The sequence below is a fragment of the Equus caballus genome, chromosome X, assembly GCF_041296265.1.
Source record: "Equus caballus isolate H_3958 breed thoroughbred chromosome X, TB-T2T, whole genome shotgun sequence".
NCBI lineage: Eukaryota > Metazoa > Chordata > Mammalia > Perissodactyla > Equidae > Equus > Equus caballus.
Window position 1 is genome coordinate 36,685,076 of NC_091715.1, and position 27,094 is coordinate 36,712,169.

The 27,094-nt window shown below is 40.6% G+C and overlaps 1 protein-coding gene across 1 annotated transcript in view; it reads right to left on the reverse strand.

Annotated features, from left to right (window-relative positions):
- Positions 1-27,094, reverse strand: part of EFHC2 (EF-hand domain containing 2) — a 178,472-nt gene that overhangs the window by 80,976 nt on the left and 70,402 nt on the right. Inside the window, exons 5-11 of the mRNA XM_005614086.4 lie at positions 24,271-24,522; positions 21,917-22,030; positions 21,387-21,525; positions 15,188-15,353; positions 6,283-6,425; positions 3,844-4,040; positions 1,106-1,236 (exon numbers count right to left, since the gene is read on the reverse strand). Coding sequence (XP_005614143.3) covers positions 1,106-1,236; positions 3,844-4,040; positions 6,283-6,425; positions 15,188-15,353; positions 21,387-21,525; positions 21,917-22,030; positions 24,271-24,522 — 1,142 coding nt within the window. The remainder of the gene's footprint in view (positions 1-1,105; positions 1,237-3,843; positions 4,041-6,282; positions 6,426-15,187; positions 15,354-21,386; positions 21,526-21,916; positions 22,031-24,270; positions 24,523-27,094) is intronic.

Consider the following 27,094-nt stretch of genomic DNA (forward strand, 5'->3'; position numbering starts at 1 on the left):
CTATGAACAATAACAAAGGACTATAAATTCTTATTGATCCCAGAAGGTTGGGAATTCCAAACAATGAAAATATGTCCTCTGACTGCTTCTCTCAAAACATTTTGGAGACACAAAAGAGTTTTGTTAAAACAATAAGTGAGATTTGGGGACACTTTAGGCCTAATGGTGGGCTCAGGTCACCAGGTGTTGACGCAATAAGCGACTTCAGACACAAAGTTGGAAAGACCTCCCTGCCACCCTCTCCTGGGCTTACTTCCTCATTTCTCAGCCCACATCTTGACTGTGTCAAGCTGAGTTTCCCATATAGCTTTCAACCACTACTGTTTTCAGGAGCCAGAATTCTCAGCCTAAAGAGAAAGTCCCCTTTGTCCTCCATCCATGATTTAATTTACATTCTCCTGAACACTCCTCATTCACTTTGTTTTCAGGCTAAGAAGTCTCACAATTGTACTAGACCCTGAATTTGATTTTGCTGTTTGGAAATGTGCCTAGCTCAACCACTGGACAGTCCCAGAATTCAGCTTTACCTTAGAGAAAATCTTCATTGTTCATGATTTCTTATAATATTTCTAACTACTGTCATATATTTTTCCCTCGATTTCTATGTTTTTTTGTCTTTCAAATTACACAGATGTGTGTGAGTCTACATACACACAGATGCATGCATATCATCTCTTCTCTGATAATCAGTACAGTTTCCACTCTCTTCTCCACCTGGATGGCATTCCTAGGGAAATGCCCTTCCTCTGTTCCCCAGATTTTGGAGGGGTGCTCTTAGCTGCATTTTTTCTGCCTTTCTCACTCAGATGCACCTTTCCCAGCATTCCCCGATCCTTCGACACCATGATTCACAAGACAATGTGACCAACTGACTTTTTATGCTTTTGTCTCTGTTCTCGCCTATAAACTTCTTTTATATACAAATGCATAAAATTGACTAGAAATGGGCAAAACATGACCACAAAGTAATACAAATGCAAAGAAATGCCAATTCCTAATAAAAAGTATATAGTAAATTAAGAAGCACTAAGGAAGAAATTGTTCTTTTTGCTCTTTGGAGGATCTTGAAGGGAAAACAGATTATTGCTGGCAGAATCTGACTTACCTGAATGTATTATAATCCACCATCTTTCTTTGCTCATCGTCAGCAGCTATAAATACATTCCTGAGCTCTTCGGATTTTGATTCTTGTTTTTTCAGCTTTTGTAAGGCAAGTTCAATGCTGCTCATAGGAAACTGGAAGAGGGAAAAGAAAGGAAAGATATTTAAATATGCCTGAGACATAGGGAGCCCAATCTTTCTGATGGCCAGCAAAGAGACTTCACACTGTGAGCCTGAAGTTAGCTGGGCATGTCTTTTCATAGAGATCAACACAGAGTAGACAGGAATAGATCTGTATCTCTTCATTTAAGGCTTTAGGACAATGAGTGACATTAGCATAGCCCCAGATCTGAGAGAAATGAGCTTAAGCGACAGCAGGCCACGGGAATAAGAAAACAACCCCTGCTTCCACCTCAGCCTCCTCCCTTCACCCTTGGACATTGGCCCAATATGTTGGGAGACCCTAATGAAGAGAATGGGGATTCAAAACCGGATAAGTACACCCCCATTTTCTCCAGATCTTTAGAGTGGGGCCCTGGAACTGCTGGCCACCAGGCAATGCACTGAGCAGATAAGGTTGGGTGTCACAGGTCTGCACCACTGCAATCCCCTTACATTCACTCTCAGGCAGCCCCCAGTTCCTGTCTCCCACACTGTGATCCGGTTTTTGACTCTGTAAGAATACTCCTTATTCGATCCAGTAAAGCATAAGGTTGTAAACAATTACAGCCAAGAGCTAAAAAATAAGAAGACTAAATATGAAAATAAAAACATTGACGGTAATTTAGTATAAAGTTCCCTCTCTTCCACCAGGGGATTTGGCACCTATTGTGAAGCCCCTCCACCCCCACCCCTCCTTTTTGCATTTCCTTTAATCTATTTCCATGATAGGATCTATTAGCTCTTTTGAAAAGACTCCTCAGACTGATATTAAAGAGCGTATTAATCTTTCTCTGCTTAGACTGTCCTTGTTAAGGGTAGTTTTAAAATAATGCAGTTTTCACTTGGGATGCTGATACCAGATAATGTCCTACCCTGCTTTCATCTTTCTGAAAGGAGAAAAGCCCTGTATATCTTAAAAAATATATATTCATGGTGTATATATTTATATTAAGGGATAGGCTTACCCTGTGTTTGAAAATTAAACCCTAATTTACAATAGCTATTATAAATCGAATCCGGACTTGGCTCGCTATGGGCCACACAGAGCTAAGCACTTCACACACATTCTCACATCTAATCTTCATAGCAACTCTCTAAAATAGGCACTCTTGTTACTTGAGGAAAGAGAAGCTCAGGGAAGATACATGTCTAAGGCCCCTCAGCTATTAAGTGTAGAGTCAGATTTCCAAGCCAAGCCTGCTGTTTCCAGAAATCTAACTGCCCTATCAGTAAGCCTGTCACCTGAATTCAGTGTTTTAAGACAATCTGAATTCCTAACACTGCAAATGGAGAGATGATGTCGCCTGGGCCTCTCCCCAAGAGAGACTTTGCAGAGCAGAGCGTTGTTAGCTGACAGCCCCCAGCTGCTGCACCTTCAGGATCACTGCAGCATTCCTACCAAGGCCACACTCTCCCTTGACTGTTCCTATCCAACGACTGAGCACAGAGAGGGTACCAGGGCTGGGCCATTCCTCCCTGATGTGGGACTTCTCTGCTGGGCAGTCTTTGCTCTAGGGGTCCCCATCAGCCTGGCCAAGACTTTCTCAAAGCTGCACTGCATCTAAGGCTCTTCCTACCCCATTCTCCTTCCTTCCTTCTCCTTTCTCAGAAGGCAAACCCACATCTCAGGCTCCCCACCTACTCCTTCTCCCTCCCCCTTCATCCTTCATATGAGTTTTCCCCCAATACATCTCTTGCATGTCTAATTCTGTCTCGGCATCTGACTCTCAGGGACTCAAACTGACATGAATGATGTGATATACACAGAGAGAATGATGTTAGCAACGTACCCCTGAGCATTTTATATATGAGATAAAATTGGTACTGTATATATATAATTGGTGCCTAAATATTACGACTTACAAGTGGACTTTTAAAATTGTTTCTAGATTTTTCAATATTGGATAATGATTCTCAAATATACACATGTTTGCACACCAAACTAGTCCACACTTAAAATCAAGATTTTATCGATATGTTATTTTCACTGAACAGCACTGCCAAAACAGTGCTTTTAGTAACAGTACCCATCTGCCATCTTATTTCAAATGAAAAAACTCTTTGAGCTCACTGTTGTCAATTTGTCCTGGCCTTCTTATTTAGGCCTCAGGTGGCTCCTGTTATGGGAAGTTACAGCCCCAGCAACTATCAGATTTCCTTGGGGTTTCTGTTTGTTCAGGTCTTGGCCTCCTCTGTAGGCCTGTGCCGATTAACTGGGACAGCACAGTGTGTGGCGCCAGATTTTCTTCCTTTCCTATAGTTGCTGAATTTCTTTCTGAAACATTGTCAGTATCAGCAGAAAACCCAGGAAACTTGATTCAACCCTGGGCCTGCCTCCTGCCTGTGCCTGGCATCCGTGATGCTGGGCAGTGGAGGACCCAGCATGTAAACAGAGTAGACCCGGACCTGGCCTCTGTGACAGGGCCTGTGGCCAAGTTGCGCAGATCCATTATTCATGCCCATGTGTGAATGCACAATGTAAAACTGGTGGCAAGATGAAGAAGAAAAGGCCTAGAGAAAGAAAAACACAGATTGCAGAGTGCTGAGGGGCAAGTCGAGAATTATACAAAATAAGTTTACCTTATCTGAATGCTTCTCCATGTAGTTTAAGGTGTACTCATCAGCATTGAGCAAAAGAAATAGGTAGCCATTCACGTTCACTCTGGCTCCAACATACAGCTCCTCAGCCTTGATATATTCCGACAGTTCACTTTTAAAGACTTCTTGTCCAGGCCTCTTAACACGAATTCTTTTCAAGAACATCCCACCAGTAAGCCCTATAGAAAAAGAGAAAAGTTGATGAGTAGGCTTTATTCTTAAAAGAACTAGACAGCTTGCCTTTGGAGTTACTATATGCTCAAACACAAACAACTTAGCTGTGAACTCATATTGCCTATTACTCTCAGGCTTAAGGAACGAATGAGGCAATAGGTGAAGAAATGAGACTTTCTAGGTGAGAGTGTAAAGAAACAAGTGGTATGGCATTCCAGCCTTTTCTTTCCTCTCTCTACTCCCTTCCCAATCCAAACACTTAAATTAACACTTAGCCAAGTACCTGCCATATGCTCAGCAGCATTCTAGGAACTGGGACATCAGGAAGATATTCATCTTTAGAGCATGTTTGAACAGTACCAGGTACAAAATTCTTCACTTGAGCTTATTTCTACCTGTTTGTCCCAGATGATGTCTTACACTTAAGCTGATGTGTAAGATGCCCCACTTCTGGAAAGGAGCTTACTTAACTGTTTAAAGATAACTATGGGAGTCCCTTTACCTCTTTTTTTCTACAGGTAAAATATCTTTGCTTCTTTTTGCAATGCCTCATATTTCTTACTTTCCAGGATTACCACCATTTGATCTGCTCTCTTCTGAGCATTATTTGGTTTTTGACCTCTTGGAAAGCAGTGAGCAGGGTTGAAAATGGGACTCCAGTATCTTCTGATACTGAACTGAAGTCTGAAGACCTATGAATACAACTTGAGACCAGATGAACTTTCGGGCTCAGCTTCATCACACTCCTCCTACCATATTCAGAAACCATAGGTGGTGAAAAGACTAGGCTTTGGAGCCAAATAGAGCTGGAGTCCATCCTGGCTCTGTCACTTGCTTGCTGGATGATCTTTGGGAGTTATTTAATCTCTCTGAACCTCTCTGAAATATCGGTAAAATGGGAGTAAAATTTGTGGGGCTATGAAAATGTAACTCTCAGATCACCTACCGTGGGGAACAAAGCTGATGGAAGGCCCCAGCTGCTATGTTCTGAAATTTATCCCCAGGTTTGTGCCAAGGTCATGCCTCCCACAGGGTGCTGCCAACAAATGACTAACTAAAGCAGGGATACTAAGGCCGGCCCATTCCTGCAACACGGGGGGCTCCTCCGACTAGTGACTTTGGCTCTAGGACTCCCAGTCAGCCTTGCCAAAACATTCTTTAGAACTTCACTGCGGTTTAAGACCTCCCCCTTTCTTCCTTTCCTCTGTTCTTCGCAGGAATCAGACATGCACTGCAGTCTGACGGCTTTCCCAGACTCTTCTGGATCCTTCCACATTTTCTCTCACCAGCATTTCCCCTAAGAAGTTTCTTGCACATTTAATCTCTCAACTTCAGGTTTGCCTCTTGGAGGACCTCAACTAACACAAAATTTAACCACATAAAGTTTTTATAAGGATAACAGTAGGTACTCAATCATGGCTGCTATTACTACTAGTAAGCTCATAGTTGACTACCATCAACATTTCTGTTTTATGCATGCTGCAATTTGGCCACATCTTCTCCATTCTAGACAGACAGACTTGGCTTTTTGACCTTTAAGAGCACGACTGCATATTCATCCCTATTCGATTTCATATTTAAGATTTGGTCCATTATTCAAATCGCTGTGGAACTTGACTTAGCTATACATTCATTCATTATTCATTGGGGTGCTGAGTGGTTCATACAAGCTCAGAAGAGCTGATAAACTTTCACGGCTTTTGCAAGCCAGTTGTTAAACTGTTGGTTGCTTGAAATTGGCCATGGTTGGGGTATTTACACCATGGAAACTGGCAAACGGTACAAATCAGGGTTTTAAAATTTTTTCAGGGAGGCAGAATTTGTTAATCTGGGATTCCTGTCTTATAGTTAAGTAAAACTTTTCTAAGTGGTACTATCAAGAATCCAGATTTCCTCTTGTCTTGCTGGCTGAGTGGAATTGGTGGTAGCCAAACCATGATCTTGAAGCCCTTGAATCCTACAGAGGTACCTCAGAGGCCACAGAGGAAGGGGGGACAGTGGCCAAAAGGAGGTGTCCCTAGTCCCCCAGTCCTGAACCAACCAAAACTGTTCCTCTTTTATTATTTTTTATGTCTGGGTTTCCATTTAAAAGACCTTTGTAAAATGAACTTTAGTGGTTAAAAAAAAAAATGAAAGCCACTATCTTAGAAGATCTAGGCTACAAAATCAGATCATACTCCCTAACTCTCAAAATGAAGAGACAGTTAATTGGTCTGAGGAAATTGCTACAAGAGGTATGTCTCTTACCTGAATTCCTCTCTATAGGTTCAAACACTGAAAGTGTGTCATCACTGAGAAAATATGAAATAACAAACAGCCTGTCCACGTCGGCACAATCATGTGTAATTAGTTTCGCAAAAAAACGGAGAGTATTGCTTATGTAGCCATAGCTAAATGGAAGAGAAATGAGGGTTACAGCATTATACAAGTAATCTTCCATACATTGTGTATGTAAAAAAAACCTACAAAAGACGTGCTATGGTTTTGGGGGGTTTTTTGAGTTATAATTGACATATAACATTATATTAGCTTCAGGTATACAACATAAGGCTTCAATATTTGTATATTGCAAAATAATCATCACAATAAATCTAGTTAACATCTGTCACCATACACAGTCACAAAAATTTTTTTTCTTGGGGCCGGCCCAGTGGCACAGCGGTTAAGTTCACACGTTCTGCTTCTCGGCAGCCTGGGGTTCGCATGTTCGGATCCCAGGTGTGGACATGGCACTGCTTGGCAAGCCATGCTGTGGTAGGCATCCCACATGTAAAGAGGAGGAAGATGGGCATGGATGTTAGCTCAGGGCCAGTCTTCCTCAGCAAAAAGAGGAGGATTGGCAGCAGTTAGCTCAGGGCTAATCTTACTCAAAAAAAAAGAAAAAAAATTTTTTTCTTGTGATGAGAACTTTTAAGATCTATTCTGTTAGCAACTTCCAGATATGTAATACGGTATTATTAACTACAGTTACCATGCTATACATTACATCCTTATGACCTTATTTATTTTATAACTAGAAATTTGTACCTTTTTTACCCCCTTCACCCACTTCACCACCCCTCGCCAACTATGCTATGGGTTTAAGATAGTAGCATAAACTCTGAAGTTGAAAAAGTACAACCACTTCTTATTAAGGTTCTAAATCTATACGCAGAGAAATTTTCTCAGTTTGTTAAAATATCTCTCACTCTTTAGATGTCCAGGATAGCACATTGGGAAAACGTACCCAAAACAAATGTCATAAACACACTGCTCAAACCAGCTGCATTAAATGGTTGTTCTCTACTCACAAGGCTGGCCAACAATCACAACAATCAAGGCTGCAAGAAGCACAGGACCCAGCCCTCCTCGCCGAGCACTCCAGGGGGTGTGCCCTGCTGGTGCCTGGGGCCGCCTCCCCATTTCACCTCCCACTTGCTCATGCCCATTTCTTTCTTTCAGCCCCACATCCTCTCCCTCCTAAGTCACTCCCCCAGTTCCCCAGGATCCCTCCAACTCTCTTTAAGGTAAAAATTACCTTTTCCATTTCAAACGCTATATTAAATGCTATCTTAAATATTATTACTTATCACCCATATCATAAGTAGCCATTACAAGTCTGTTTTCCAAGGACAAGGACTGTGTCTTATTAACCATTGTCTAGTAGAACACTTTTTATAAGTACTTAATAAATGTTTCTAGAAAGTTGTTGTAAGATCCATATAGATTGGAACTTGCACTTAGAATTCTATGCATGAATAGAACAGTCGAGTAGACCGAAGACGGGATCAAATTCTAGAATCGAAAGTTCCCAAAGGTGATTGCCTGGTCACTGAAGAAATTAAGTTATGGTCTGTTGGCAGAAGCATTTCTGCAGATACCAGCTAGTGAAAAGTGAACTTTATACCAAATACTAAACCCTTGGGGAGGTCTTTGATAATCAAAATCATTATCCCAAGGAGGCACAGAGGAAAATAAACCACGTACTTTGTCACTTTCCTGTCACAACTCTAAGCAGGGAGGTCCTCACCTGCAGATTCTCCTATGCTGAAATTCATTCTTTCCTTGTGGTCACAGTGATTTAAAAGAAACAAAAACAAAAATACATATTCCTGATTTGCAGAGGCAGAAAGTACTTTTCTCTGCCCCTTTCTTCAAGTGTCCAAAGAAGCAGGGCTAAAATAAAACATGGCGCCAAGATTCCCAGCTTGAGACCTGTGTGAGATGGAAGTAGCAATTTGGAAGGCTAGCCCCAGGGCAGCCTGGACAAAACAGCCAGATCTCCAAAGCCCTGTTTGCTTTGTTCCTAGTTTCCCAGTCTTCAGACAGACCTCATACAGCAGGACAGGCAGCTATACGTTGTCAACCATCTTTTCTGGTACATGATTGCATTTGTAAGTAACAAACAAATTTCGTAACCCCTTTGCATGAAAGACCCATAACTTTTACAGATGCCTGAAATATCACTGAAACCACTGAATGAAGTCTAAAGTCAGGCCAAATGAATGCTACTGTAAATTTAGCTTCTTAGAACTTACATAAATTTATAAGTGTGTATGTTAAGTGTGGCTTTTTCACATTTAATATGCCATTTTTCCACCTAATTCTAGTGTTCTGGAGATCTCATCAATCCAGAATATAATCTACTCAAACAAAATCTTTAGATCAGCGGTTCACAAACTTTATTGTGTATAAAAGTCATCTGGGGAGCTTGTTAAATACGCAGAATCCGGAGTCCTACTCCCAGAGATATGGATTCAGTAGTTAGCTTGCATCCCCAGAAACCTGCATTTTTAATAAGCTCCCCAGGAGATTCTGATGAAGTGGTCCCCAGAGCACACTTTAAAAAACACTGCAAGGATCTTCAGATATTTCCTTGACTAATAAGCTAATTATCAAACTTCTCTAAACACTTTTTATCACAATACTCCCAGCACTCAAAAAACTTTAGCATTTTCCCTGCTTCTTATTGTACCACCTATACTGCTCAATCTGGCTTTCTGGGCCATTAATAGGTTCAACACACACACATACAACTATTTGTAACGACCACCTATAATACACTCTTCTATTCAAGTCACAACAAGCCACTTCCTTTACTGCCCCACCCTGTGCTCATTTCTGCTTCCAGGTCTTCACTTGGTGTCATCCCCTCCCCTAGGGCACACCCTTATCCTTTCCTGTGCCTGTCCAGAGTCCTGTCCATCCATTTGGGCCCCAATCAGTAGAGCTCTCCTTGACCATGGCTGCCCTCCCAGCTGACCACCTACTCGTGCTTCCTGCACCTACCATAATCTACGGCATGCAATTTAGCACCATATAGACTTATATTCTTGGCTATTTCTTTAAATGTGTTTATTCCCATTGTTCCAAAACAAATGCTAAGTTCCTAGGTCCAGCAGCCAAGTCTTAACTTTTTCTACACACAGCCCAGAGTTATCTATAATCACTGTCTTGAATTCTCCCATTCTCTCTTAAATCCACTTCCATTAGGTTTGCTCTATCTAAACTGCTCTTGTCAAGGTCAACAATGATCTCCACAATGCCAATTCCAATTGTTCATTTTTGTGTCTCACTTGACCAATCGGCAGCAACTGGTACAAATGATCACTCCTTCTTCCATGACACTCTTGCTTCACTTGGCTTCCAGGATGCTGCATTCTCTTGGTTTTGCTCCTATCTCCTTGTTTGCTCCTTTTCAGTCTCCTTTGCTGGTTCCTCCTCTTTTCCTCAACCTCTTAATTTGGGATGTCCCAGGGATTACAAGGAACAACTTGGTCATCCACTTCTCTGTGTATATTCACTCCCTTGGTGATCTCATCTAGTCTCAAAAGCTTTAAATACCATCTACATGCTGATGACTTCCATATTTCTATCTCTAGCTCACACCTCTCTCCCAAATCCCACACTCGTATATCCAACTGCCTACTCAATATCTCCACTCGATATCTAATAGACATCTCAAACTTAACTTGTTTCAAAACTTAACTTCTGTTGTTGTCCCAAATCTACCCTACCTAGAGTCTTTCCCATCTCAGTAGATGGCAACTCCATCTTTCTAGTTGCTCAGGCCGAAATCTTGGGAGTTATTCTTAACTCTTGTCTTCTTACACACCTCATATCCAATCTGTCAGGAAAGTCTATTGGCTCGACCTTCAAAATATTTCCAGAATTCACTATTTCTCATCACTTCCATGGCACTCACACAGATCTGAGCCATCATATCTCTTCTCTTGGACTACTGCAGTAGCCTCTTAACTGGTCTTTACTTCCAGTGTTGCCCTTCTACAGTCATTTGGAGTGATTCTTTTAATATGTAAGTCAGATCAAGTCATTCCTCTGCTCGAATCTCCCAATGGCTCCCCTTATCACTCAAAGTCAAAAGAATCCTTATAATGGTCTGCAAGGCCCCATGCCATCTGATCCCCCCATTACCTCTCTTAATCTGTCTACTCTACCCTTTACTCATCTCTTCTATCCATGTCAGCCTTCTGGCTGTTCCTTGCATATCCCAAGTCAGCTCCCTGCTCAGGGCCTTTACACCAACTGTTCTTTGTGCCTAGAACATAGTTCCTCTCCACAGTAAGGTCTATCCAGATCACACTATTTAAAGTTGAAACTGGGGGTGCGCCTCAGCCCCACACTCCCAGTTCCCCTTTATTCTTTTCATAGCAACTTACTACCTTCTTTATTTTCGCCATAGTATTTAACACCTTCTATATACTACAGAATGTACTTATGTCTTATCTTTATGGTTTATTGTCTGCCTCCCCAGGTAGAATGTAAGTTCTATGAGGATAGGTGTCTGTTTTGTTCACTGATGTATCCCAAGCACCTAGATCAGTGCTTGGCCCATAGCAGGTCCTCAGTAAATATTTGTTGACTAAGAAAATGAAAGGCTCACACAGGGCTACAGGCTTACTGAAAGCCTTAAAAATAACTGGAGCTATAGAGTCTTATAATTAGAAGACACAAGAAGGCTTATTTTTATTGATGGGGAAAAAAATTGAAAGAGGGAAAAATGACTGATGGAGACAGCAGATGGACAATATCTGAAACAGAGTTTAAGATTAAACCACGAATTTTTGGATGCTATATGGTTATGAAAAGCACAAGTCGGGGATAATAGCCTTCCAGGTGGAAAGTCATCTGTCTCTTCTATCCATCATTAAGAACTGGAAGGGTGAATGTTTATTCTATTTACTCACTTACTCATCCTTTCCTTCTCTTATTGGACAAAATATTTACTGAGCCCCAAGTATGTAGCCAGCACTGTTCTAACTCTGAGGGAAGCACAAAAGCCAGTCTCTGCCCTCAAGGATCATTTGGTCTAGGGGGAGATCACAATTACATCAACAAGTAATTGCCACTCACTGTGATAAGTACAGGTTCTGTGGCAAGAAAGGTGAACTCCAGAAGTCTGGCTTTCCTGGGTTCAAATCCCAGTTCAACTAAAAATTAGCTGTGTGAGCTTTGGCAAATTGTTTAGCCTCTCTGAGCCTCAATTTCCTCATGTAAAGAATGGGTACAATAATATCTATTTTATGAGGTAGTTTTGAGGATTAAATGAGATCAAGTACTGTAAAGTAGTTAGCATACTGTAACCACAAATTGCTTTTTATTATTAGTAGTAGCAGTATTAGAGGTTTGATCAGCAGAGTTTTGTGGGCACACAGAGAACAAAGTAACTAATTCAGCCTGGTGCAGTGAGAAAGATATTATTCTGCTTCTCCCAAGTCAGACTAGACAATCTGTCCAGGAGGCCACCACAGTCAATTTTTACCCAGACAATAAAGGTCTTCATTCTGTCAAAAACCTCATGTGCTTTAATTTGAAACTATTTCCTCCAATGACTCATAGTAGATCAGCATTAACCTCATACAATAATTAGCACCCAGTACATTTTTAATAGCAATATATATAATCAATATATGTCACGTACAATTGCACGTCTCAATTCACAGTTTATTTGCATTAAGGAGACTGTTCTTTGTTTGCTTTGTGAAGATCATCCTCCTTAGGTTCTCACAGTTTTAAAACCTTGGGTTATTCAAACTCATGTATAAGTCTCCAGCTGAATGTGCCAGTTTCTATGGAAACAAGGTCACTGTGTGGGAGGAGCTTGAGGAAAGTGTATTCCTGGCACACAATGAGCAGTGGACAGAAAGAAATGAAACTAGAGACATTCATGCCTGTACCACCATCCTCCAGCCATGACAGCATGACAAGGATGTAGAACGCTGTCTACAGTCAGTGCTCTGTGGGCAAGTTGACATGGTGTAGACAGAAAGAGAGACTAAGGAACTACCCACGAGGAACTGGTTTCCCTTGGGTTCCAGAAGCAACACCCTGGATCATGTTTCATCTTGTTTACTTATAAGAAAAATTCCCTCTCCTTTTACAATAGGGACATTTTTCCTGCCTTCCTCCTTTGGGTGCCTGCCCTTAAAAACAGCAGTTAGTGAAAAGTATCCATCCAAAGTCCTGCCCTGGAACCTCACTGTAAACACTGCTATGTATAAGGGAGGATGGAGTACAAGTTGGTGTCTCTCTTAAGTATCGAAATGAGTGGTTCTCAAACTCTGGTGGGCATCAGAACCCCCTGGAAGGCTGGTTAAGACACAGTAGCGGCCCCAGCCCCAGAGCTTCTGCCTCAGTGGGTCTGGGATGCAGCACAAGAATTAGCATTTCTAACAAATCTGGGTGCCACATTTTGAGTAGCATCGATCTAAAACTTAAAAATAAAACACTAAAGTCCTTAAAAATAAAGGATTATTTCTTGAAAGACAAAGGACAGCATGTCGTGGCAAAGGCAGTCTTTTAGACATTCTACACAACTCTTAATAACATATTTTTACAGTTACAGCGAAACTGTGGCTCTCTCTACTTCAAAATGTTCTACAACAGCATCTGACCTTATTAAATTTTATCAAATTCGGTATGCTGCCTTTTTCTTCTCCTTCCCCTGATCTTGCTACATTACTACATGTTCCCTTTATCATTCTTCTCCACAGGTTCTCCTGACCCATTATTTCCCTCACACAGGACTTCAATGTTTAGCCCGCATCCTATGCAAGCATCTGCAACATTTTCCCATCACTTTTCCCCCAACTTCCCTCTCCAGGCCCTGCACTCTCTGCAGAAGCAAAAAGTAGCCATGGGCGGTGCCCACAGTCTAGACACATGACTCAGGGGCAGATGCTTCCTCGTGTATCTTAGGACTACTTTTGAAAGTCCATCTTTTGCAATTATATTCAGCCGTGTGAGCAACCTATGGTTACTGAACTCAACCAAACCTCTCAAATTAAAACCACATTAATTGCCAAATAACATTTTGAAAAACACTTAAAACTCTGAAGCCTCTAAACCAGGAGTAGGCAAACTACAGCCTGTGGGCCAAATATGGCTGGCCAATTGTTTTTGTATGGCCTTGAGGTAAGAATGGTTTTTACATTTTTAAATGGTTGAAAAAATCAAAAGAATAATATTTTGTGATATGTAAAAATTATACGAAATTCAAATGTCACTGTCCATAAACAATGTTTTACTGAAACACAGTCACACATTTGTTTATGGACTCTGGCTGCTTTCACACTATAATGGCAGAGCTGAGTGGTTGTGACAGAGGCTGTATGGCCTGCAAAGCCGAAAATACTTACTACCTGACCCTTTAGGAAAAAATTTGGTGACCCCCTACTCTACACCATTTCCTAGGGACCATCTTGAGGAGATATATATACATGCATATATGGAAAGGTGTGTGTGTGCGTATATATACATATATATAGTAAGAGAGAGAGACAGAGAAAGGCAACATAGATTTGGGATAATATGACTTTAGGGGCTTCCAGATGACACATTAAAATAACCACTCAATGGTGAGGATATGGACAAAAGGAAACCCTTGTGCACTGTTGGCAGGATTGTAAATTGGTGCAGCCACCACAGACAACAGTATGGAGGTTCCTCAAAACATTAAAAACGGGGGCCGGCCCCGTGGCTTAGTGGGTAAGTTCGGGCACTCCACTTCAGCGGCCCAGGGTTTCACCAGTTCAGATCCTGGCGCAGACATGGCACCGCTCATCAGGCCATGTTGAGGCAGCATCTCACATGCCACAACTAGAAGGACCCACAACTAAAAAATATACAGCTATGTACTGGGGGGATTTGGGGAGAAAAAGCAGGAAAAAAAGAAGATTGGCAACAGTTGTTAGCTCAAGTGCCAATCTTTAAAAAAAAGAAAAGAATTATAAACAGAACTACCATATGATCCAGCAATTTCATGTCTGAGCATTTACCCAAAGGAAAAGAAATCAGTGTCCCAAAGAGATACCTACACCCCTCTGTTCACTGCAGTACTATTTATAATGGCCAGGACATGGAAACAGCCTAAGTGTCCATTGACAGATGAATGGATAAAGAAAATGTGATTTTATACATATATAATGGAATATTACTCAGCCATAAAAAAGAAGGAAATCCTGCCATTTGCTACACCATGGATGAACCTCAAGGGCATTATGTTAAGTGAAATAAGTTATAGAAAGACAAATACTGTATGATCTCACTTACATGTGGAATCTAAAAACCCAAACTCATAGAAACAGAGATCAGATTTGTGGTTGCCAGAGGCAGGAGGTGGAGAGGGGGGGAATTAGATGAAGGTGGTCAAAAGGTATAAACTTCCAGTTATAAGATAAATAAGTTCTGGGGATGTATGCACAACATGATCACTATAGTTATATATGTCAATTATATCTCAATAAAACTGGGAAAAATAAATTAACCAGTCTAGAGGGAGGGGGGAGGATGAAAAGGGTAAAGGGACACGCATGTATGGTGAGGAATAAAAACTAGACTACCGGTGTGGACACGATGCAGTCTACACAGAACTGAAATATAATAATGTACACCTGAAATGTACACAAAGTTATAAGCCAATATGACCTCAATAAAATAATTTCTTTAAAAATCTGAAAAACAAATAAAATAACCACTCAAGAACCCGTTAATACTTGCATGTTAATCAACTACATTAAAAAGCTATAACAACATGTCCCTGGACTTGAAATTAGATGAGTTGAGTGTCATCTGTTTCATCATGAGGACTATATTTATAAACCCCGAACACATTTGGGAAAGATCAGACGAAAATAATGGTTCCCTCAAGCACCTGTCTTTTTCCATCCACTTCCTGAAGTTCTTCCGGTGAGGTGTGGGCACAAGGCCTATGCAGGAGCGCAGAGAGTCCTCTTCAGAACCAAAGCCAGTATAAGGTGGAAATTTCCTTTCTATTTTTGGAGGAGGTGGGGGCTTGCAGTCAATTGAAGTGAAGTTCTCTATAACAAAACAAAGGCAAACGAAACATCAATATTTTTTTTGCCCTGATTATGGCTGTTTTGAAAGGTTTGTTATGTTTTCAAAATGAACATGGAGATCTTTGTAGACTATTTTAAACTATTTCAAACAAAACACGGCAAAACCCTGTGAGGGTAGGTTTCAGTCATGTTTACAAAAACCACAGAACTCACTCAATAATCGCCATTGGTTCAAAAGAAAGAAAAAAACTGTCTATGTCAAATAAGTAAACATTTATCTTTTGTCATCACATCCCCATTTCTGAATATTTTTTGTTCTTCCCTGGTTTTTCCAATGGTAAGAAAATTCAAACTTGGGACTCTCTGCCACGCATTCCATTTCACCTGTGATTTAGCCTTCTGTCTTCAGTTAACATTTCCGAACAGAACTGCCTCCTGACTATTTTCCCTTTACCTTCCCCACCCACTGTCCCCTCCCCCAATGCCCACTTTTTAAGCTCTCTCCCTTTCCTCCAACTCCAGGCCATGGCACTTCACTATCTAGTTAAAAAACAAAAACAAAACTTCTCACCAACCACTGCTCCAGGTTGTTCTCGTTACTGCCCAGGAAAAGACAGCAATTGTACTAAAATGTGATGAAGCAAAAAAACAAAAATAAAAATGAACAAAACTTTTAAAAAGTCACTGCCTACTGTCTCAGAGGGGGTGTTAAGTGGTAAATACTGTCGATTTTCTTTATTTAGTTATCATCTGTGAGGAAGGAGAGATGGAGAGAGAGCTGGGGACGTATCTGCAACAGCCTAGATGCTTTAGGCACTCCTTTGTGAGGCTGTACAATCTCTGAGAAGCAAGTGTGCTCTCCAGAGCAAATAACACATTGGCCCAACAGATCCAAGTCACTTGTGTTTGTCCTACTAGAAAGAGCGAACAAGATGCCAGGATCTTTCCTGAAACAAAACAAAACAAAACAAAACAACCCATTGAATCTTAATTTCTACTTCCCCAAGCTTGAGTATCCCATAGGTGTTTCCATTCATGACTGAAAGGAGTTCCACATAAGCAAAGATTTCCTTTTCCATTGTCAAAGTTTTAATAGCTGAAAGAGCACAGATTTAGTACACACTTCTATAATTGAAAATGTGTACCAATTTGTCATCCCAGGTAACCTAACTCTTGAAATTGAGGGATTTTTTTTTTACTGGTTGATCAAAAGGCTACAGGTTTGAGGCTATTTCTAACTCCGATTTTAAAACATTTTCAGCTTTCACATTTCCTGAGATTTCCTAACAACCTTTGTGTAAAATTCCTCCAAGCATAACTCCCAAAAGAGTATTGTTCCATCCTAACAGAAACTGCTCACAGAAGACATATTAGCAAAGAGAATGCCATCAAATATTTCTCACTGGCTCAGTGAAAGGAGGCAACCAGACTGCCAGTACAGAAGTGATTCGTGAGCCTCTCGCATTGTTATTTTTGTGGCAATTAAAGAAAAGCCTTGGAAATAAAGAGCAAAGTTCAAATCTTAGAATTAGGCAGAATTGCAGTAGACTCTATCATTGCTAACCATTACATGAAACAGACCACTGATTGGTACCTTCATTTCAAGGAAAGGACCATTGGGATGGCAGAGAGAGCTGAATGTGATTATTAGAAAATTGGGGCATGATCAATTTCTTCTAACAAGGGACATATACATACAACTCCACATGCTAATCTGAGCAGTCTAACCAAAAGAGGACGCATATTGAATCGCAAAGTAATTAAGAATGCATTCCACACTTCCCCCTAAAATTACAGGTTTTATAACACAGCCTTGTTTTCTCAACTACATAATTTTTGCAACAGATTTAAGCAACAAAAGAACCAATTTAGAGCTTTCCTCCACACCCACAGTGCCATCTAGTGTATGAAAGCCGAGAACTGTTCCACTCCATCAACGCCTGGCTTTTGTAACACCACATACATCTTTTTGGATACTCTCATTCAAGATCTCATTTCTCTAGGTAACCGTACATCCACAAAGCTTTGGACTTGCACCTGAATAAGCTTCCTGTCTTTGGTTTTCTATCATCCCAGCATCCTGCATGTTTCAGGTGTTAAAAAATATTTGATGAATAAATGAAAAAGCATACATTTCTGTACAAAGCATCTTCCCAAATATCTTCTTAAACTGACCCTCTGCTGGATCCTGAGACACATCTGTCTTTCAAAGAGTCTGATTCCTCTAATACCATGTGACCTATAAAAATAGATATACTGAATGTCTAGCCACAATTATCTAGATTCCAACAAATTTACAGAGAGGTGATATATTTTTAAACGGAGTCTTAATGCTCCTTCACCGTGATTTACTATTCACCATCTCAGTTAGAAACAATGCTGGAAAAATCCTTCAGTTACCTCCAAGTTCATCTCGTATATTCTAGTAAACTAGATATGGACTCAGGTCTGGGAAGCCTGAAGCTTATACAATTTGGGGGAAGTTCTTCAAGACAAGGAATGCCAAATTATTAAGGCAAAATTAGACCCAGGGCCTTGGACCAAGACCCCTGCAAAGGAAGAACCTTAAAGTTTAAGTTTCATTAACTTTATTAGCTTCAAGGTAAATCCACCTATGCTTGTATCCAATACCCAGGTCAAATGATTTTGATGGGATGTTCATTTTTGGGTCAAATAATTAGTGAGTCAAATAATTTTCTAGCTCTAGCTAGAAAACCTTAGAAATCATCTAATCTTCAACCCTCTTCACTTCATAGGGGAAGAGAAAGAGACAAAATTGTTAGGGCCATTAAGGCCATGTGGTAAGACTAGAAGCAAATTCTACCCCTGTTGCTGCACCCTGGGATAGCTAATTTGCTCAAATGATCATTAAACTGTCATCTTGGATGTCCTGCTGCTTCTAGCACCAAGAGTTCAGAGATGGTCAGAAATGACTCTACAAATTTAAAGGTGCTTGAAGTTTTTTTCCTCATTCTTAATGTCAGTACAGCCTAATAAGTGTTCAAGAGCAATGGGAATGAAAGGTCTTATTACTAGTTTGGTTGTCCCAGCCACTAAGAATCGATGAGAAGCAAGTCCTCTTATAGACAAAGAAATAATAACCCAAGGCAGGAATTCTAGGTAAAAACAGTTTACATTCAAATCCCTGTCCCTTCAGTGAAAAGACCACCTGCTGGAGCCCCTGGAACCTTTTCGAACCTTCATGCTACAGGAAAGTCCAACAGGCCTCCATCTGCCAGTCCATGTTCAGCCACATGAAATAATGAGGGAGTGACATGCTACAGCCCAGCAGGCAAGCCGAGACCAGCGAGACTGGTCTAGTGGGGCAGTCACACGGGACTGTTTTGTGGAAGAAGTCTATGGAATCATCTTCGACTTAGAATGCATGAAAGAATCTTATCTAAAATTAGGAGTCAGATTGGGTTTTACACGGGGGTGCAAATACCTCTTGGAATTCTGTCAAGCCCTCTGCTTCTATATAAATAGAAAGCTTATTCATGCACCTTTCTTGGGACTGTGGCCAACTCCTTCTCTTAGTCTGTCTGTGATTTTTTCTCCCCTAAAATATATTGGGGTATCATTAGGTAAGAGAAGGTGCTAAAGCACCAAGGCTGCATACTGCATTAGAAATTTCCCCTGGCTTCCTCCTAGGGACGTCCCTAGCTGTGTTGTTGGCACTTGTCAGCTCCTTCCTGTGGAGCTGCAGAGTGGAAACACGAGGTATGCTACTGACCACAAATACTGACAAGGAAGGAAACGTGACCACAGTTATTGACAGGACTTTGTCCTGATTTGGGCTTTAAGGATATCAAAATATAATGTAGAAAATTTGGTCAGTCATGATGTTTTAGAACCAGATGAATTATAAACAAAATTAAAATATCAGAAGTAACTGTATCTAAGTAACATTAAGTATATTAATTTAACCTAACCAAAGAGTCAGGAAAAGCAAATGTGAAGATTATCAGAGAATACTGATTCACTCCCCCCCACATCATGGCTATAATTTCTAGTCATTAGTTACATTAAGTACACTGTTGTTACTCAAGAGATGTTGTGTAATAATACTGTCTGTTAAATGGGATATTCTAACATATATTACGAGAAACATAAAAATCAGCATGACTATAAAATGCATCATAATTTTGCATTTGCATAATTTTCTGTTTAAATGCATAACAATCATGTTATATTAGCTTTAAAGGCACAAACTACTCTTTTTTTTGAGATAATATAGTAAGTCTATAGAGTAAACAAAAGAAGTGAGCAGAAAGAAATTAAGCACTGGGGCTCAACCAAAAGGGACCATGGGGCATTTGAAGCTGATACGTTGGCCGAGGATGGCTAGATTTGGAGTACACCAGTGAATTCACTCTGCCTCTGAAAGTACCCTGCAAACCCAGTGAGAATCTCTTCAGCACTACGTTCATGTTTCTAAATGAAACCTTTATACAACATCAAGCGAGACAAACAAACATCCACCACATGTTGAACTTCACGTTTAAGGGATCACATGATGCTCTGGAACCTTCACCACATCCCTTATATTAAGGTAATCTTTAAGTAGGACACAAGTAAATGCTTTCAGTGTCCCATATTTTATATACAGTTTTTTCAAATTTTCAAGTCTACACTGAAGACTTGTTGATTCTAAACAGGCATCTACATTTATTAAACACAAAATTCTCCTCCCAACGATCTAAGGACCACCAGTAGCTTCTCTACAGCAGCCACCACATGCACATTCCGGCTGCCTCTTATTCTCAGCCCCTAAAACAAATATGCCCAACTGTGTCCACTAAAGAGAACCCATTCGGGAAAATAAAATAAGAAGAGGCCAACAATTTGGCCCATAGGGCTCACACATTTTGACTCATCTGGCATGCAGATGCAGTAGAACAAATTCCCTTAATGAAGCAAAGAGTGAAATTGAAAGTCTTTTTTTTTATTCCAACCTTTTGTGTGCTCTGCGTGCCTTCTCTCACAATATAGAGATTCCCAGGAGGCCAGGAATACTGCACAATGGGAAGACTAAGACACAAAAGGTGGGCCTCATCTCATTCTAGAGACAAAGCACCTTACCTTTTAGGCAACTGTGGTTGCTATGGCTCCCATCTCATCCCCAGGGAAAGTGTGCTCAAATGAATACCCCATGGTTCAGAGAGGAGTATAGGAGTTAGCAGCCCCTACCCCAGCTCTAAACCCCAATCTGGGAGCTTGGCAACTCCCACCACCCCACTTAGCCTAGCACCAGCAGGTACCTGGAGCCTGGGGTAGAGAGCCCAGGAAAGGGGCAGAGCTGGCTGGCAGGTTTTACAAATGAGGGGCTTGTCAGGTTTCACATCAGATCCTTGCCTGCTTCTGTGCCTCTCATAACACCCTGTAACATGCTGTAGGTCTCTGCTCCCCTTCCAACCTAGAAATTCCTTACTTAACTCTGTAGCTCCTAAGTCTACCGCAATGACCCGCACCTAGTAGGTGCTTACTAAATCACTGGTTTTCATTCTGAACAGAACTAACCTGATCTGAATGGAATTGATATCTAAGAAGATAGAAGCTGGAAACCTGGCTGGGCCTCACCAGGAAAGGAACAGCAAACTAGCACAAGAGAATTCCCCAGAAAACTCAAATAAGTAGTATATTCGTTGTGGTAAGCAAGAATTCAGTGAAAAGAAAAGCATTTAGATTTCCATTTCAATTGCTCGGCCAAAACATTTACCCATATTGTAGTGAGGCGGAGGGCAAGAAGGGAAAATGGAAGCCTCTGGCATCAGGCAGACAAGTTCAAATCTTGGCTCACCCTTTACTCACTGCACAACCTTCGATAAATTAGCCCCATTTAAGCCCCAGTTTCTTCATCTCTAAAATGGGGATAATGAGCCTACCCTTCTAGAATTGTTAGGAATAAATAAGACAACAAATGCGTGGCAGGGAGCAAATGCTGATATAGCTATTATAAGCTTAGCATCTGAAACTCAAAAGTAAAATCTCAACTAGGGAACAAAGATTCTAAGTTCTAAATATTATTTTCTCATTAACATACATATCACTTACCAATTCCATATTCAGTCTTATAATAAGACTTTGTAAATTCATCACAGTCGCAAAGGAGCACTTTTCTTCCCCACACATTGATGGTGGTTCCTATGGACAGGTCACTATCTTTGTAAAACTCTTGGTGTACTTTTCCTAGCTAATAAAAACAAAGGAACACAACATTGGCACCACAGACCCTCCAAAGACCTAAGCACCCCTTCCCAAAGGAAAAAATAAATTTAAGAAAAATCACAATTATATCATTTATAGCCAAATTTTTTAAATCAAATCAAAAGATGACCAGTCAATATTAACATTTTAAAACATTCTTCTAGCAATGTAGTCTACCAAATAGCAATGCAACGCATATATTTATATATGCACTGAAGCATGTTTATTATTGATAAACAGCAGTGCAATGCATACATTTATATATTCATCGATTTCATTCACAATCAATCTCAAAAGAGAACAATATGTACTTACTCCACATTTCAGGTTCCAAGGAAGTCATATTGGGAGCAGTAACAAAACATAAGATTCCTCACCTTGTATTTATCCAACAGGTAGCCGTCCACTCGGTTCTCTACCAAGCCACCATATACATTGAGAACTATTCGATCTGTTATCTCGCCTGGTTGATAGACTCCAGGTGGGCCATACTGGAAGACAAAATCAAAACAAGATGTAGTGGATGGTCTCTAAACACAGAGATGGTCCTGTTGAGGGGCTCAAGTGGGAAATATGCATTGTACGGTTCTTCTCAGCCATCCAGAGAAAGACAAGACACATATTCCATCCGCCTCTCCCTACGCTTGCTCACTCCCTGCAGGCTGGTCTACACTCCACCCATCCTTCCAGGCCCTGATGAAGGTCACTCTTTCCCCCTGACCCCTCCCATCCTACTGGCCTGTCCCCAGTCCAAACCTCCACAGCACCTACTCAGGGTTAAACCACTTTTTGTGGTTCTCTAATTGCTTCATCAGCAGTCATCTTTTCTCTTCACTCAACTACAAAACGCCCTGAGGAGGATACTATGCCTTGCCTTCTTTTCTTTACTTGGCTTAGCACCCTGCCATGAAAGGTCTGCGTTTGCACTTGCTGGCTGAGAGAGGCAGTGTGATGAGGTCGCAAGAGCAATAGAGTGCAGTCAGCCTCTAACAGAAACTGTGGCCTGGAGCAAGTGAGGGCACTCCTCAGTTCCACACGCACTGGAGGTGACCCAAGCAGTCGCGTGAGCTGCAGGAAATATCTTAAGCAACTTACATAAATTGATAGTCATCAGTTTATCACATACAGAGGAGAACTCTGAATCATCCCCGATACATGTGACATAAAATGTAAGTTCAGATGTGTGAATTTACGATGTGCGGGATATAAGTAAGCCAAGTAACAGAAAAACAGTACATTTGGATGCAAACTCTCTTTGCCACGTACTAGCTACAGGACTTGGGGACAGATATTTATGTTCTCCGAACCTCAGTTTCGCCATCTAACTGCAACAAGGGCACTTATTCCTTGCTTTCTTAAAGGATGTTGTGAGTATCAAGGGAATACCCACCACTCTTCTCTCTTTCCCCCAGGAGAATGTAAGCTCCATGAACAGGACGTAATCCATTTTCTCTCACACTGTAACCCTAGAGCTGGCACACAGCTGACACTCAATAAATAGTTGTTGAATGAATGAATAAATGAAGCAACTGATGTCAGGGCACACTGCAAATGTCAGGTGTGTCATTATTATTTTATATTTAGCCTATCTTTCAAGCCGTTCTAAAAGCAGGTTTCCCTGGTACCTCCTGGTCACTTGCTGCGCTTACCCCAGAGCTCCCTCTGGGACAACTCCTGCCCCCACCCTCAAGCAACACAGCAGAGTTTCTGGCAGCGGGCTCAGAGAATCTGGGAGGGCCTCCTGTGACAACCAAATTAACCAGCAGTTGTTCACATCAGAAATGAGTGTTACAGTAACCTCTTCAGCAGAACTAAGAATTAAGTTAAAAAATACTTTATCCAAATAAGAAATAAAACATAACACAACCATGAAAAAGCCTTTATGTTTTTATGAGTCCTTATAGGTGTTGATAGGTCCTTAGACAGTGTTTTTTACTATATTATTTCATTCAATCTTTAGTTACTTCAGGAGGGCGGCCTTGTTAACCACATTTTAGAGACGGGGAAATACACTCAGAGAGGTTAAGTGATTTGCCCAAGGTCACACAGCTATTAAGAGGCAGACCTACAATTCTAACCCGGGTCTTCCGTCTTTGTGCCGTTTCTGTTGTACCCAAGTTATGGCCATAAATGGCAATAAATATGTGTAGAAATTAGTCTGACAACTCTTTTTTAATAATAAATAAAACGCAAAATCTGTCATTGCCGCTAGCCACTGGCTGGCTGGTCACCGGTGGCTACTTTCAGAAAAATCGCTCTTGTATGTATGCTTGTATGTGTGTGTATGCACGTATGCACGTGTTCATGCATGCATGTGTGTGTGTGTGCGTGCGTGTGTGTGTGTGTGTGTGTGTATGCAGAACCTAGACCAATACCATGGGATCTCCTCACTAGGCTACAGAGGCCAGTGCCCCGTGCCCCATCCAAGGTCATGAGCAATTCTTTTACTAGAGAGTCATTTACCTTCATAAGACTCAATGATGAATAGCTACCTTCTCTTGCATTTGACTTTTTTCCTTTACTTGCCTTAAGCCAAGAACATTCCAACACCAGTTTGTCATATCCTCTGTATGACTTTCATAGATGTATATTAATATAGGGCACAAAATGAAAGTTTTTTTACCAACTTGTACTAATATATGGTAACTGTCATCACATAGTCATAGCAAGATGTTCCAGATCTTCCAGCCCACAAGCATACGTGGAAAGTGATTCTGCATCCACCGCTCACCTTTGGTAGCTTTCCCCTCTGGAGCAAAAACGGCATAGCATTCCAACCTGACTTGTGTGGCAACACTTCTCTGATTTCAATAGTATCATCAGACAGAAAGTAACGCAAGATGAGCTCTCTACGGTCCCCGAACAACGAGGTTGAGTCATCCCACAGGCAGAAAAAACGCAAAACCTTCCTATCATAGTTGAGGAACTGTTTCAGGGTGCCAAAGGACTCATAGGGACGTAAGGGCTTCACGAAGTCTAGCTTCTGAAAATGAAGAAAAGGTCAATAATAGTTGTGGTTTTTGCAAAATCACTTCTGAGATGCAAGCAATCAAAGAACATAAAGATATCTTTTCCATAGACTATTCTGTGATATTTTTTAAAATTTCAACTGACTAATGACACACACACATACACACATCTAACCAGTTTTAACCTTAAATATACAGACAATAAATATTAGGAAGCTTTTCCTATTAAACATTATTTTAATACACTAAAATGCACTTCTGTAATGTTTTTGAAAACTGACCTTTCTCAAAGACTTAAAATTCTTGTTTAAAAACAGACAAAACTAATGTATGGTGACAGAAATTAAAATAGTAATTGCCTCTGGGTAGGGGATTAACAGGAAAGGGGGACAAGGGAAATTTCCGCAGTGATGGAAATATTCCATATCTTGATTTTCATGTTGGCTACTAAATTATATACATTTTTCAAAACTTGTGGATCTATACACTTAAGATTTGTACATCTGAGTCTATGTTAATTATATCTCAACCAAAAAAAATTTTGTCTTTTCACTGAAAATCCGTATCTGCATATCCTTCTTACTCATCCAAAGATTTTTGTGAAGGTAGAAGAGAAAAAATATAGTCACGGTTTTATTTTGCTCAAAAGCTTTAGATATCAAGGATCTGAAAGGCCATAGAAACAGGAGCAGAGCAAACACAGACCTTTCCACTCAGCACAGAACCACTGCCTGGACTCTGTCCCCCGCCCCAGGAACCTCTAGCTCTGCAGTCTTCTTTGTGCAACTCTTCTCTATTTGCATGTTCTCAGCCCTGTCTTGGAACAAAACTGCCCCCATTCTATCTGATGTAGCCAAACAGGATTGTTATATAAAGAAGCGCTCATTGGCAAGGGAGATGTAGGCCCACATTGGGTTATGTAATCTTATTTGTAAATTCTCAAAATTTTGTATCTGTCCAGGGCAGTCTGGGTGCAGACTTAACCCAAGACACGGGGGAGACATCATGGCCTTCCAGAAGCTCTTCAGCTTTATCCTTGGGATTTAAATAAAATTATGGGACTTCTACTTTTACCGATTGAAAAATATTTCTTTGGCATTATAAAGCCTCTAAGAAATGCATTATTGATTATATACCATTGAGGCTCCTTTCAGCTTAAGGTAAATTGTTTAATTTTAATGCTACATTTCAAGGCAGCAAACACTGGAAAAGTAAATGCATTAAAAGGCAATATAAAAGCCTCTTATTAAACTCCTAATTTTCCACAGATTTCTATATTTATTGAAGAGCTTTCTCCCTGAGGGAATAAATGCTAAAATAATTCTCCCAATCTGAAAGGAAATTATTTAAAACATTTCTTGGCTATTCTTGGTATTTATTCTCAATTCCTGGCACAAGAAATTTTTTTCTTTATAAACCTATGGCATAGTGCTCTATATATTTCATATAATGCATCATCATTCACAATCACTATCATATAACACCAGCTGTTAGTGAATGAGTGCAGTCATATACAAAGGGGGGGTAATTTGTATGGATCCATTTCTTTTAGGCTCTCTCTGCTGTTCTAAAGACTTTGTATGTATCTAGACTCTTTCACCTAGGACATTTGGAAAAAAATCAAAATGAACCCAAATCATAAATCTCCTTGCACGCCAATACGCACAGGTACAGGAATTTCACCTTAGATATTCCAGAATCAACAATATATATTTCTCAGGAGGGTTGTATGCCTACAATATTAAAGAATAATTCTGTTGGGGCTAGGAGGCAGGAATAGATGAGTAATCTTACATGCAGCTTTTAACAAGATATCAAAGCCGAATCAAAGGAGAATTTTATTCTAAATTTTATGTTATCTTCCTGCAAGGAAATGAAGAACAAGTTTTAGAAACAATAAAAATGAGACTAATCTAATCTATATGGATAGAAATGAGAACAGTGGTTACCCCTGGGTGGGGAAAGGGATTGACTAGAAAAAGGCATGAGGGAGCTTTCCAGGGTTATGGAATTATTCTATATCTTGATTTGGGTGTGGATTATAGGGGTATACGCATGTGTTAAGGCTCATCCAACTGTTCACTTAATTTCTGTGTATTTTACTGTGTGAAATCACCCTTTAATAAAAACAGAAAAAGGAAACAAAGGACAATAATGAAAACCAAGGGAAGAAGCAAGAGATCTGAATTCAAGTCCCGTATGTGACCTTCCTCATGACACTTGCCCTTGTGAGTATTCACATTCTTCTGTAAAACATAAAATTTTGGCCAAAGGATAATTTAAAAAAAACTTTAAAAAGACAACAATAATGCTACTAACATTGATTCTTTGCTCCCTACACTAACTGAGGTCAGACTTTGAACACAAGCATCCTTTCATACTGGGGGGTACGTCGGAATCATAACCCTCCTCACTCCTCCAGAACATCTCTGCATCTGATGCCACCATAAGGGGAGTTGGAAGCCCAAGGAAGAAGAGAAAAGGTATCCCCAAGGCTTGGTTCTGTAAATCAGTAGTACAGCAGCCAAGATTTCCCCAGAGTTAGGCAACTAAAATGGGAAAAGACAAGCCAAGGTGAGTGTGAGC